The sequence below is a fragment of the Larus michahellis genome, chromosome 19, assembly GCF_964199755.1.
Source record: "Larus michahellis chromosome 19, bLarMic1.1, whole genome shotgun sequence".
NCBI classification, from domain to species: Eukaryota; Metazoa; Chordata; class Aves; order Charadriiformes; family Laridae; genus Larus; species Larus michahellis.
In genome coordinates this window covers 4561523-4575348 of record NC_133914.1, presented here as the reverse complement: position 1 = coordinate 4575348, position 13826 = coordinate 4561523, and the positions used below count along the sequence as shown (strand labels likewise).

General features: G+C 48.1%; 1 protein-coding gene across 1 annotated transcript in view; it reads right to left on the bottom strand.

The window, feature by feature from the left end:
- Positions 1-13826, bottom strand: part of LOC141733076 (WD and tetratricopeptide repeats protein 1) — a 43049-nt gene that overhangs the window by 16796 nt on the left and 12427 nt on the right. Inside the window, exons 5-16 of the mRNA XM_074562870.1 lie at positions 13528-13639; positions 12937-13124; positions 12070-12252; positions 10888-10982; positions 9705-9820; positions 8508-8583; positions 6641-6737; positions 5267-5440; positions 1867-2102; positions 1317-1485; positions 702-894; positions 375-547 (exon numbers count right to left, since the gene is read on the bottom strand). Of these exons, the coding sequence (XP_074418971.1) occupies positions 375-547; positions 702-894; positions 1317-1485; positions 1867-2102; positions 5267-5440; positions 6641-6737; positions 8508-8583; positions 9705-9820; positions 10888-10982; positions 12070-12252; positions 12937-13124; positions 13528-13639 (1812 nt within the window). The remainder of the gene's footprint in view (positions 1-374; positions 548-701; positions 895-1316; positions 1486-1866; positions 2103-5266; positions 5441-6640; positions 6738-8507; positions 8584-9704; positions 9821-10887; positions 10983-12069; positions 12253-12936; positions 13125-13527; positions 13640-13826) is intronic.

Genomic DNA, 13826 nt, shown 5'->3' with positions numbered 1-13826 from the left:
CAAATGCATGAATGCAGGCAACATCCTCTGTACCAGATCACTCAGCAGCTCCGGGAATAAAATCACCAGCTCACACTGCTTACAGACAATTCAAAGACCCCTGGTTGGGACTAAATTCCACTAAAGGCAAACCCCGGACTGCACTGCCATGCTGCTCAGTAGCGTGATGGGAGGAGGAGGAGGAGGTGGTGGCGATGGTTTAAAGAGACGGCCGCTCCTGCCCCTGCCAGCTTGTCCTACTCTGTGCATAGTGCGAAACAGTGCAGTCATTCATCAGAGAAAGTTCAGGACCAAGGAAACTAGGTTCCCTTTCAGCCAAACAATTAGAGGAAGGAGAGGCAGTTCTGTTTTAGCTGGGCCGGCACTGGACTTGCCCCTCTGAGCTGTCTTCATCATCTGAGCCTCCAGCCCCACCACTGGTCAGTCCTGTAATCCGGTACCCCATGTTCAGCAACATCACCTCCAGCGGGTCTGCATTCATTCGTCTCTGGTTGGCTTGGGAAGCACCTTCCATGTCTACTACCACGCGGCCATTGAGGGTTTCACTCTGCAAGACAAAGAAGGGAGAGGACTCAGCAAGACAGCACCAGGACCAAAGAGGGGCTGTTACCACTGCTGCAACTCTCCAGAGATCCCAGTAGGAAAGACCGGTGTGTGTCACACCTCCTGACAACAAGACGGTCTTTTAGTGCGGGTCTTACCTCTGGCCTAGGGTTCCACAGTCGTACAACTGGGTCAATGCCGCTGGTGGCCAGGAAGCAGTAACTGGGATGAGGCTGGAGACAATTCACGATCGACTCATCTCCCTGCAGCACTCTAACAAGGTTGGTGGTTTCTTTCTCCCAGATGAAGAAGGAGCCGTCATCAGACCCACTGACTATGTACTGTGCATTGCTAGGGTGAGAGGAGCAGAGACTGGAGATCACAGCTCAGAGCCAAAGCTAGTCTCTAGCAGATACGAGAATCTCAGTTGGCGTCTATAATCAGCAGGCTGCCACCCCTCACGCTTAGGGATCCAGATAAAGCTTTCTGTGTTGGTTCCCTCCAGCCCCAGGATTCATGTTTTCAATCCCAAATGGCTTTTCTGAAATGCTAGCCCAACCGGGTCCTCTGTGGATCTGCTACTGAACCTGCTATTCATGCAGCCACACAAGGAGGAAGGTTTCTGTCATCTTTTTCAACCCTGCAAACCATTGTCAGCGTCATTTTATGAACAGTCACACGGGGCTACACGTGAGGCTTTATCCGATGGAAGAGAGCATTCTGCTGTTGCTCACACTCCTGTCCTGCATCCCTATTACGCTCTGCCAACATACCTGCCAAAGAAATTGGCCTCTTTGATGTCTGTGGTAGTGTTACAGTGGCCACAGTATCGGAATTTGTAGTCGTAGCTGCGCTCCCTCAGCACCATCTCATCCTCTGAGATGGAATCCTTGCGGCCTGTGGCTCGCAGTCGGATGGGGCCACCTCCTTTCTTGTCTTCAGCTGGAAGGACAACAGATTTCCCTCATCACAATTCAGGGAGAAACACGTTCTAAGCAAACAGCAGCCTAGGAGATCCCAACCCTTAGCTTTAGAGAAGAGCTAAGGACAATTCCAGTAGGGAGCGGGGCTTAGAGCACAAGCTTCCTTCCAGATTATCTCCTGGGTACATCAGACTACCTTTATCATACTCTCGCTCAAGAGCAAACCAGGACCAGGCGCAAGGAAAGAACAGGCTCAGGCCAGTTTTGGTGCACAGTAACAATCAATCTCTCTCAGAAGTTGGAGCTTTACTTCAGAGGGGCAGTTTAAGGAGAAAAACCCTTGTCCGATCATTAGATTTTAGAATAACCTTGAAGAACCCCACTGAACACTGGCACTCACCGTTATCGCTCTTGGAGAAGAGGGCGGCATTGATGTCCCTGTCTAGTGCATCGCAGGCACTGCTATGTGCTTGTTCTGGGAACTTCCCTTTAAAGTCATCCAGACACTCCAGTGCTTCTGCCACGTACTTGAGTTCAAAGAGACAGCGGGCAAGACGGAAATGGGCCTTCAGGTGGCATGGATTCAAGGATATGGCCTTCAAGCAGTCTCTTAAAGCATCATAATGGTCCCCATCCCTGAAGAAAAGGGAGGTTTGGATTAGATAGCGCAAGCAGAAACAGCTTACATTTTCCACTGCCGTTTCCCAGCCCCCATTTTCCTCCAAAGCTCGCTGTTTCCAGCTCTCTCTCTGCAAGCAGACACCCCACAAGCTCACGTACTAACAGCATTTGCTGTTTCCCAGGGGCACCATCTGACCAAGCCCAGCTTCTCGAATCCACCTCCACACGCGCGCAGGCAGCCCTGTAATGCGACCATGCAGGGAAGCCCAGCAAGTCTTGACCTGCCATTTTAAATCCGCCGGAGCGGGGCTCACTGATAGAACACATTTAGGGAAGTCCTTTGAAGATGGAGGATGCACAAGCCCTCTGGCCAAGCAGACACAAGGCCTCTCCTGGAAGGCGAGCAGGGCCTCGGCAGAGCACGGCAGCTCACGCGTGCCCCTTTGTGGACGCGCAGCGTGGCAGCACGTTTCCCTGTCCACAGTCACAGCCACTTGTAGCCCTCAAGAAGGAGCTACAGAACCACCACGCTTCATAGCCCCGATGGATGCATGCCTAAAGCAGCAGTCTTTTCTCACCTTTATAGGAAAAACCTTGAAGTTTTAGAAATAAGTGGTATAGCAAACTGGTACCACAATGGATATTTATATCCTATTTACAGTTATTGGAGACTACGTTTGATTTCCCTAAGCTCCATGGCTGTGGGAGTTTCTCCTGGAAGCAGGAGAAATGTGACAAGCTTCGCATGCTGGTATTCAGTTCAGACAGAGAGGCTGAGAAGTCAGCCAGGGCCGATACTCCTGGTGTATCAGCATCGAGCCTAAACTCTTCAGACACCCCACAATCTGTCTTAAGAGAGTGCCAAGTCTCCATATGATGGCTAATAATAATAACAACAACATTTCACACCTGTAACCTACGTGCACTGCACCGACCAAAGTAAGGAAGGGGGTGAGTTGCCCTGTACCTCCCACGAGATGACAACTTTCATTTGAGATCACATGGAACCTTTGTCAGGGGGCTCCTGTGTCTCTACTCATTAAAGGGAGCTCCAGGTCTTTGGGTTACAGGCTAAGCAGCGCTTCTTCAGTGCCACAAGAGTGTTCTGCAAACCGTTCAGCCTAATCCTGCCTCCTGTCTAGGTGGATATTGGCCACGTGCTACACCTTACTCGCACACAGAAGCTGGAATGCCTTGTCCACAAGATCCGTGGCAGAGCAGAAGAACCATGGTTCTGGAGGGCTATCTTCGCAGCACCGTGTCTGTGTTAATCTCGGAGGCTGGATGCACAGCATCAGGCCACTTGTATTGAAAGAAAGAGGGAATGCAAGTTACCTGTTACGATGACAGACGGGTGTCTCACATTTTCAGGGCTGACTGGGCTATTAGCTGCTTTGCCACCCTCAAAAATCCTTCAGCCTCAACTACCAGTCTCAGACAGCCCAAAAGAGCGGTGTGAAAATGGACACGTGGAGCTGTAAAGCAGGCACTGACTTCTCCCACTGTTACAGGTTTGACTCAGCTTGTGCAAAAATCCTCTAACTAGAAACCAGCTAAGCACTGTCAACACAGGCTGCTAAAAGCAATCTGCGGAGCGATGCAGTTGGCTCTTATGAGCAAACTTTAACAGGACAGCCCCAGAAGCGCTGCAGAGTACGAGTAGCCTCTGAAGGGAGATGAGCAAGGAGAGGTTAGGAAATTACAGACCTTCCTTTTTTTCTAGATCTCTCTGTTACTCAGAGAACGAGACCAAAGCAAGCCCTGCGGGGTGGCCTACAGCTGGTGCTGCTCCAAACGCCAAGGACACCTTAGAGCCGCACAGTGGTTCAGCGTGGGTCACCGTCCAACGACTTCACCCTCCTCCTCAGTGACATCCCAGCCACCTTCTGCCATACGCCAGTTCCTAGCAGTAAAGTGCCCTGTCTTTTCGGCACCTGAGAAGATAGCGGCTCCGAACTATTTAAATTCTAATCATTGCATGCCACAGAAACCCATGGTGCATATATTTTCACGTCTTCCTGCTACCAAAAACTGTAGCAAAGCACTAGCTGACACACAGAAAGGTTGAGATTTGCCAACATCCTTTGGGAAAAACGTTTCCTATAAGAAAAATGCCATTCATGCGATCAGCCCTCAGCTTCTGCCTTCCATTCCTTAATCGCAAACTATTGTTGTTCTCCCTCTGAACACTGAGGTCTTTTTGAGGCAGTTCCCAAATCTCTCCTATTGCAAAACAGCCAGTAGGCCAGTTACCAACAGTCACAACAACTGCTGGCTGCTCTTTATCTTGGCAAGAAGATGGGAGAATTCATCCTGTGGATTCCAGCAGGGAGAGGAGAAGGATATCCTCACAAAAGCAAATGTAGATGAAGGACCACAGCTATTTTAAATATGTTAATGGCAAGTCATGCTACTCAGTCGCACTCTGCTCAAGGGGACGGATACCAAAATAACTGAGCTGTATCTTGCAGCTGCAGCCCTGGCTATTGGTCAGAGAAGACGTTACCTACTGCAGAGGCTAACAGCGTATTTTGCAACAACCAAGACAGAACCTCCCGCAGATGCCGAGGCACCAGCCGCCACCTCCCCGGATCCCTCGGAGAGGTTTGTTTCCAGTCCGGGAGAGTGTGGGGTAGCTGGGGCAGCACGGGAACCGCCAGGTCACGCGTCTGACTATCTGCAGGACTAGTTGCTTGGCTAAAGCAGCAACCAAAGCAACACCGGGCAGTCCTGCAACAGCCTCATACCATGAGATAGGAAGTTATAAAGCATAGTAACCATTACCTCATCTGTTGACAGCAAATTTAGAGCCGTACTCTAATGCAGATCAGAACTATCCAACGAAACACAAACACCCTTGGAGACACTCATAATGCTGTTACTCAGAAGTGGATTTTTAGTTTCTTTTTAGACAGGAAAGGAACAGAACATTACTCAGCATGCCAGTAGGCAAAAAGATGAGCTACTACCAGCTGTGCTTGCCTGTGCAGGACCTGTGGCTGTTAATTTCCCCGTGTTCTGTGCCAGAGGTGACGCACTTTACTGCTTGATCCAATAACCCCAACCCTGCTCCACGCAGAGGGAGCCCAGGTGCTTCGCAGTGGACAACAAGGACAAGGTGGTTCTCAGAGGTCAGGCACCTGTGACACTAAACTCTTTGATACTCTCTGCTTCCTTACCACTTGCGCTTCATGTAGGCAGCAGCTCTGTTTCCATACAGCATGGCATTGTTGGGGGCTTTCTGGACTGCTTTGCTGTATAGCTGGATGGCTTGAGTCCACAGCTGGCAAGCAAAGGCCTCGTTGGCTTGCTGCTTGATTCTCTCCAGATATGGAGGTAACTCCACTTGGGGACTGAAGGGAAAGAAGAAAGGAGCACAAGTAAGTCTCACATGCTCTGTTAACTCCAGTTAAACGTCTGCAGTGTTTTGTCCTAGCTTAGCAAGTCACAGCAAACCAAAAGTTCCAAAAAAAAAAAAAAAGGCAGAAGAGACCATGTACCTGAAGAACCTGAATTTAGGAGGAAGGTTTCTTTTTGACTATCATTTGTTTGTTTCCATTTTTTCTTTATATACAGACACCCACCTAAAATTGACCAGCGTGTATTTTAAGCATCTAATGCCTCAGACTTCACAAATACATCTTTGCTTTGACTGCATAAAAAAAAAAAAACATTTCCAGTCCTCCTTTAGCAATGTATAACCAAATGCAAATTCAGAAGGAAACCAAGCGTCGGGAAGTTCAGAGGGCTGCCCAAGGCCCATGCTCAGGCAACCCAAAATTCCAGCCACATCTCCGCTGCTGTGGTGGAGGGGCCATCTAGAGGAAACAAGCTGAAAACATTCAACAAAGTGACTTTGGTGGAACCTAGACTACCCATATATGGTATTAAGCAACTGTGCCTTGACTTTTAACCATGTGTCATCAGCTGGAAGAAAAACAGTCAGCAAGATGTGCTTCGAGTCTGCTTCTGCTTCGCCCCAACTGCATTTTGCTCCTAAAGAAAGCAAGCAGCAGGAACCACGGAAGAGGGCTCTCCATCCATTCCTAGCTCACGTGCAGACTGCAGGAGCAATGGCTCCAGTCACTGTCGTAATGCAATTTTGGTCGCTTCAGTTCAGTTTGCAGCAGGCAGGTGCCCAAAAAAATGACAAAGGGAAGCAAGGCTCTTTCGACCTGACAGCCTCTCCCATTTACCAAGACACAGTTCCTGCAGGCCAGGAAGTAACAACCAGTCAGGACAACTCAGAACACGTTGCTTCCCAACCTGAAAAGTCATTTTTTTAGTTTTGTCTGCAGTAATTCATCATAAGAGGGCAAAAATCCTCACGGACAGCATTTCTCCCAGGACGCTCTTGCCTGATCTGACTCCTGCTCATAGCCCGCTTATCAGAAGCGAATACAGCTCCTAGGACAGAGGCTGCTTGACAATGAAGTCAATACACCAAATGGCTTCGCACTTCACACCTTGTTTAGCAGCATCTAACCCTAGCAAGAGGAAGAGGACATGAACAAAGCCGTAGGGCTTTCATGTAGGTAGACTGGTCCCCTTACCTCACATGTGCTCTTCCTTCAGACAAGCGGAAGCCATTGCTGTGGAGATGGATGCCATTCGACACTCCATTGGTAGAGGTTTTTCCATTCTGCACTTCTGAAGGTCAGAAAAAAAAAAAAATAATAAATACAGCCATGCTAAGTACCAATGCAGATTACACAAACCAATATCTGAAGCTTCAGGGTTTTATTTTACAGCAGAACCAAGCCAACGCCACAGCCCCATTCAGAGCAGAAATAAAACTTCCGTGATTCCACGCATCCCCCCTTCTCCAGCCACCTGGATTTGATTTGCCTTCTTACACTTACTATGAAGTCTCTGCAGTACCCTTTGCAATACAATTCTAGAACAGAAAACCAGATACACACAGAACCAAGTATACACACACAAAGAGAGGGCGCTTGAACTGCCTTCAGACCGAGTCTAGGCCATAATCCGAGTATCTGACTGATCACCGGACGCCTGACATTTAAAACTGCAGAAGCATTTAGTAACATTAATAACTTTGTATTTTAGATTCACTCAGATAAAGAATAAGTATCTCAGATAAAGAGCGAAGTTGTTGAACATTTGAAAGAACAAGGGTGAGGAGGGGATCCACTGGAGGAATCCAGCAAAGGAATTCCGGATGCTTTTTTCCTTTCTTTCTTTTCTTACCCTACTGCTCAAAGAGCGCTTACAATCCTGGGAAGGTCACGCAGGCGCATCATCTGCCGTTTCTATAGAAAATATTCAGCTTCAAGCTTTGCAAACTGCATTTATGTTGCAGCTGGAAGTGTTCCTGCGGCCACTTCCCAGCTTGGGAAACCGGGGACACTGCCCAACCAGTCCACCGAACCGCTCGGGGATGTCAGTGTGCAGAGACGTGCACACACACGAAGTTCAACCTTTGCACCGCTACCGCCTTTCCGCAGCCTTTGCCTGAACTTTCTGTGCCCAAGAGGGTGGAGCGTTTGCTGCAACCGCACCGCCGTGAGCCTGTTCAAATGCCGTCCTGCCATTCAAAGCCTGCCCTCACCAGATACCGCAGCACAGATCACCCACATACCTTCGAGACAGAAGAGAAAGGCAGGCAGGGCATAGATTTGCTACCAGGATATGAGTGTTAGATTAAGGCCTAAGGCACGCTGAGTACACAGATCAAACTCTGCCAGAACGCTCGGAGACCAGAGACCGGGCCGAGCAGGGAACACTCCCTGATAAGAGCCAGCCTCTGCCCGGGGAATAATGCTGCAGCCATCATACCGCCTGCAGTATCTGTGTACGAACAGGCCCCGTAAGAAACAGGGCCAGGAATAAAAAGGCTTTTGGATTTACTTACTCATCAAATAAATGCCTTTTTGATTCAACTATCTCATCACCAGAAGGGATATTAGTGCCAGGCCAGATTCTTAGACTAGGGAAGAGATTATTCTGTCTCCTTCCTAATGGGTGTATACGGGGATAATAGATGTATTCTACATTTTACTAATAAGTTTAAAAAAAAAAAAAAAGTAAAAACCATATACCATTTCCATGCCTGTCCAAAAAGTTTTCCCCCTTAGTTGAAGGCAGGATACCAGGACCTCAACCTCTCTATGAAGCCTAATTTATCCTTTGTGCACAGCTTTACACATTCTCCTTAGCTCAGACAGGCAGACACCTCTCAACAGCTCCCTTCTCCCCTCGAGACACACATTTTGTCACTCTGTACAAGAGTTTTAGAACTCAGGGTCTGAAGCGCACTGCAGAAACAGCCCAGCAACAACCATGCCCTGCTTCATTTCCCTTGCTCCTGCCCAGATTGGGCTGCACCCTGAAAAATAGTTGTGTCGTACGTGATCCCACTCTGCCTCCCACTCACTTTCATGACAGCATCATACTTACCCCCTGAAGTATGGCACTTCTTTGGGAGAAGAAAAGTGTATGGTCGCTGTTTGTATGTTAGATCAAACAAATAGACCTGAGGAATGAAGACAGAGAATGAGACAAAAAAAGTGTCAGTGAAATAGAACAGAAATAAAACAGGGCTAGACAGGTACACGGTATCACATTTGTGTTTTGCTGTTGCCAATTTTCTAACCAGGAATCTTGGTTATAGACATGTACACACAGGATGACGGCAGCACCAGTGGCACGTTCCATACCAGTACTGGGTTCAGAAAGAGTAACGCTGAGAAATGAGGTAAGGAAGCCCTCTGCACGCCTACAGAACTTAAAAGATGACCTGACCACAAACTGACCTGTTCAAACCGACCTGTTCAGAAAGCTTCAACTCCAAGATGTTTTAACTACTTAATTAACACAGTGATCGTAAACAAATCAAACATAATTGGCAGAGAAGAGGTGGTACGCTATACCAAGGCAAAAGTCTCTCTAAGCTGAAGCCAGGATTTCCTGAGAAACTTCGAAAGCAGCCCTGTGAAGCCCTAATTTAAAACAGTACTGGTATAGGGACTGACAGCCCCGATCAGACCGACAATTCACCTAACCCAGCACCTTCTCTTAAAGGGAACGAGCACAAGTGTGAGAAAGATCTGTAGAGGACAACCACAGAGTAACCTGCCCACAAGCAAAGTTCCTGCTTAATCCATGCTGATTAATGCTGTCAGGAGGATTTTCTCATTTCACTGATAGGCTTTACAAAAGATCCATGAATATCACCCAGCACTTAAAATTAAAGCAATCAATGTTTCAGGTGAAGGCCTTTGCTTCTCTAAGTTCCTTATTCACTAGATTCTATTACAGAAGCAGTTTGATGTTTCAAGAATGAGTTAGGAAATCTTTTCTAGGTCAGCAAAGGTCAGTTCCAGAACTCTGGGTTTTTTTTCCTCTTTCAGAGAACAAAACGTGAATTGGAAAACCAGAATAGAACGTGGTTCAAGTTTGATCAGTGGTAGCATAACAAATAAATCCCTAATACCAAGCATTTAGTCTGAACGAATCAGAAAGCAGTTTAAAATCAACCATATTACCCACGGAGAAGTTGCTATACCCGTTTTCAAGAACGCCCAATAACGCAGAGTGACCCAACAAACACAACCCAATGTGAAGCTTTCTGCCAAACTTTAGCTGTCGTCTTACCTGCTCCCCTCCCATGTTGACTAAGAGCTCAGTGCCATCAGGACTGAAGGTGACGTACGTGGCCACCAGAACTCTCAGCCGATTGTTGTAGTCTGGAAGCTTCACCGGGAGGTGCCCTGTGGAGAGAAAAGTTTCATATGTATTAGCGTAACCAGTTGTCTTTGTCCTACCCCAGGTGCTCCCTTTCACAAGGGGTCGTTAGGAAAGCAATGCCATGAAGCGCATGCACCTAAGGGATTTTCCATTTCCTACTGCTGTTTATTGAATCCTTCCATCAGCCATCGAAACACCCAGATGCGCGTAGCTGCCTTTTCACAAGTTCTAGGTATCAGTTCCGCAGGGCCATCTCCGTATGAAGAGAAGACCGGATTATGACCAGCTTGCTAACAATGAAGCCTGCAGAACCCAGCAAATCGCAGTTTTAGGGATTCACTGCGCATTTGGCTTCTGCGATTTGTGGCCATCTGCAAACAAATACCACCATCTTCAACCCTCTAATCAGATTGCCTTAATAAAGCCCTTAGCACAACCAAACCAAGGCTCCTAAGTATTCAGCTCACGCGCAGGTTCTTTTGCTTCAGACAGCAGATGTGTTGCATGACCAATTCAGGGGACCTGAGAAATCCTCTAGCGGGACTCATCAGAAGCAAGACTGTCAAAACCGGTCTGCTGAACGTGGTGGTCTAAGATACTTTAAAAAAACCCAAACATTTGGGGGAAAAATAAGATAGTAAACAACAAGCAGTGAAGAAGAATGTCATCTAGGTTGCCCAGATACTGCATCGCTGATTCTTCATCTGCAGGATGAGGATAAAACACTTCTGTGCCAAAAAGATTTTTAACAGCAGCCTGGCTGGGACCAGTTCCAGGAGCCTATAGCACCCAGGTTATCCAATCCTTGGCTTTCCAATAAAAGTGACAAAAAGACATTTACGCTAGACAAGAAGAAGTAAGGCCGGCTCACGACCACACAACACCGCCAAACCAGGGAAAGTGGGCAGGTAACACAAGCCAGAATTCACAGCATTGAAGTTAATAATCTGCAATTTGCAATTCCATGGAACATCCCTGTATCAGGGAAGAACTCTTCCAAGCAGTAGTTTCTTGTGTGACTGGTAGAACTCTGCTTCTTCGGGCATTAACTTAAAGTCCCATCAGTCACCCCCAGCACAGGTCCCAATACCTGCCACGTAGTACTGTGCCGCACCGTCCGGGAGGGGTTTCTGCCGGTCGCAGAACGTGTGTACTCCAGCTGAAGGACTCTGCTTCATGCTTTTTCTAATGAGAAAGAAGAACAGTCTTATAACCACAGCATTCAACTTCTGGAAGCCTGATCTATGCCGACACTTCTTGTTTGCACACAAGGGGAAGGCCTCGTACCTATACAACTGTGCAGTCACAAGCCTGCCTCGCACCACCCCATTGTACTCACGCAGTTCGAAAAGACTCTGGGTGATAGAAAAGACTGAGTAAAACTGCACGGTGAGATGGGCGAGTGCCGGATCATTGCAAGCCCCCTTCCCACCAGAGCCTTGAAGAGATTTCTCATGGAATCACAGAATGGTTTGGGTTGGAAGGGACCTTAAAGCCCATTCAGTGCCACCCCCTGCCCTGGGCAGGGACACCTCCCACCAGCCCAGGTTGCTCCAAGCTTCATCTGGCCCGGCCTTGAACCCCTCCAGGGATGGGGCATTGACAACTTCCCTGGGAAACCTGTTCCAGTGCCTCACCACCCTTACCGTACAGAATTTCTTCCTGATATCCAATCTAAATCTCCCCTCTTTCAGTTTGAGGCCATTACCCTGTGTCCTATCATTAGACTCCCTGATAAACAGTCCCTCCCCATCCTTCCTGTAGGCCCCTTTAGGGACTGGAAGGGGCTCTAAGGTCTCCTTGGAGCCTTCTCTTGTCCAAGCTGAACAACCCCAACTCTCTCAGCCTGTCCTCACAGCAGAGGGGCTCCAGCCCTTTGATCATCTTTATGGCCTCCTCTGGACCCGCTCCAGCAGGTCCGTGTCCTTTTTGTGTTGAGGACTCCAGAGCTGGACGCAGGACTCCAGGTGGGGTCTCCCCAGAACGGAGCAGAGGGGCAGAATCACCTCCCTCAACCTGATGGCCACACTGCTTTTGATGCAGCCCAGGATGTGGTTGGCTTTCTGGGCTGCAAGTGCGCATTGCCTGCTCATGTTGAGCTTCTCGTCTACCAGCACCCCCAAGTCCTTCTCCTCCGGGCTGCTCTCAAGCCATTCTGCACCCAACCTGTATTTGTGCCTGGGATTGCCATGACCCCGGTGCAGGACCTTGCACTTGGCCTGGTTGAACTTCATGAGGGCTCAGAAGACCCAGAAAAAGCAGCTGCCATTACCTGTGGTTGTGGATCATGCGTATGTCGTAGAGCCGCACAAAGGGTCCGCTTGCCCCTACTGCTAAGTAGTTGTTATCTTGGGGGTTGACCGTCAGGCATTTGGCCTCCACCAGCTGCCCGCAGTACTCTGTCAGGTCTATGAGGACTTCGGAACGTTTGCTGTTCTCTCGCAGATCGTACTGTCTGCAAAGGGAAGAAAGAGTCGGGCAACCCACATCACCAGCTAACAGAAGCAGCAAGCGGAGAGAGGTTAGCTTTCCATGGGGACCAAACTGAAGTCCACTCAAAGCAGCATGTTTATACTGCTCAGTAGTGACCTACACTTAATTATCTGTCACCTATGAAGAGATGTTAACAGTCATTTGCGCCATAAACATTAACAGTCATTTGTGCCACGAGTTACTGGAAGCATCTCAGTTCAATATACGCTAGGCCTCAATATCAGGATAACCATTAAAAGCAGCTCTATAACGCGCACAGATTTAATCAAGTTCCAAATTAAACTCCCAGTCATGATCTCACAAACAGTAGCTCGTATGAAAAGTGTACCAGACCCTCAGAGTAACATTACTCATTTAAGAGTCTCAATGACTCTGGAGGGAAATGTCGCTTGGTGTTGTATCTCCCTCCCATTTGACACGGCTGTTTCTTTCTTGCCCTCCCTTTTCAGTGGGGGGAAAACAGAGGAGCTGAGTAAAGTGCATCAGAGGAGTCTTTTCAAGACGAATCCTTCCAGTTTCAGGAAAGGGAAAGATTAGCTTAAGCTCTTTAGTACGGAGGCAGTCTCTCTTCAGATCCGTGCATAGTACACACCAGAGTAGATGCTAATCCAATTAATTTTGGGGCAGAACAACTAGAGTTCTGTACCTGATTAGCCCGTCTTCTGCTGCACTCCAGAAGGTGTTAGGCCACATGGGAGCTGTGGCAATCCGCTTAACTCTGTTGGTGTGATCTCCAAACATGTGGATGGTCTCCTTGACAGTCAAGTCATGGACATGCACCTTGGAATCTGCAGCTCCCGTGATGAGGATCCGATCCCCTGAATGCGGCAAGAACTGCGGGAGAGAGATTTGATTCAAATTTGAGAAGCGCCGAGGCTGGTCACACAGACATCGCCGAGCTGTCGTGATGGGTCACAGAGCAGTTGGCTTTAGGAACGCAGGATGACCCACGTTATTACCTACATCGCACACGTGCCAACGTGCACACTCAAGAGTCACCAACTACAGCAGCACACAAAACGGTCTCTTCGTCACACATCCCAGTGTGCCACAACCACTTCCTTTGACTTTACAGAGGGAATGAGATAAGCCTGGGAACAGGTATTAGATTTAATGCCATTTTTTTACTCAACATTAGAAATATTAAATTATTTCAGGAGGGAAACCACTTGTAGGAGAATGTTTCCCAGCTTCGGTTGCTGATTTTGTCAGCCGTTTATTCCTTCCAATCCCATACCTTGACAGAGAAGATGTTTGCAGTATGTCCTGTGTGCATCGAAAGGAGTTTCTTGTGGTGCAGAGGATCCCAGACAATGGTATGCTGGTCATCAGAGCCAGAGGCCAACAAGCTAAAAGAAAGAGAAGAGAAATATGCAGCATGTATTCTTCTGTTCTAAGCTGTGACCAATTTCTTAGAGTGGTTTGACCACAGACAGCCATTAAGTTAATTCAGCTCTAAAAAGCCTACTTCCTCTCTCTTTTCTCAGCCATGTGTTCTTGTTGCTCCCCACGCGCCAATCCATTCAGCCAGTTCAG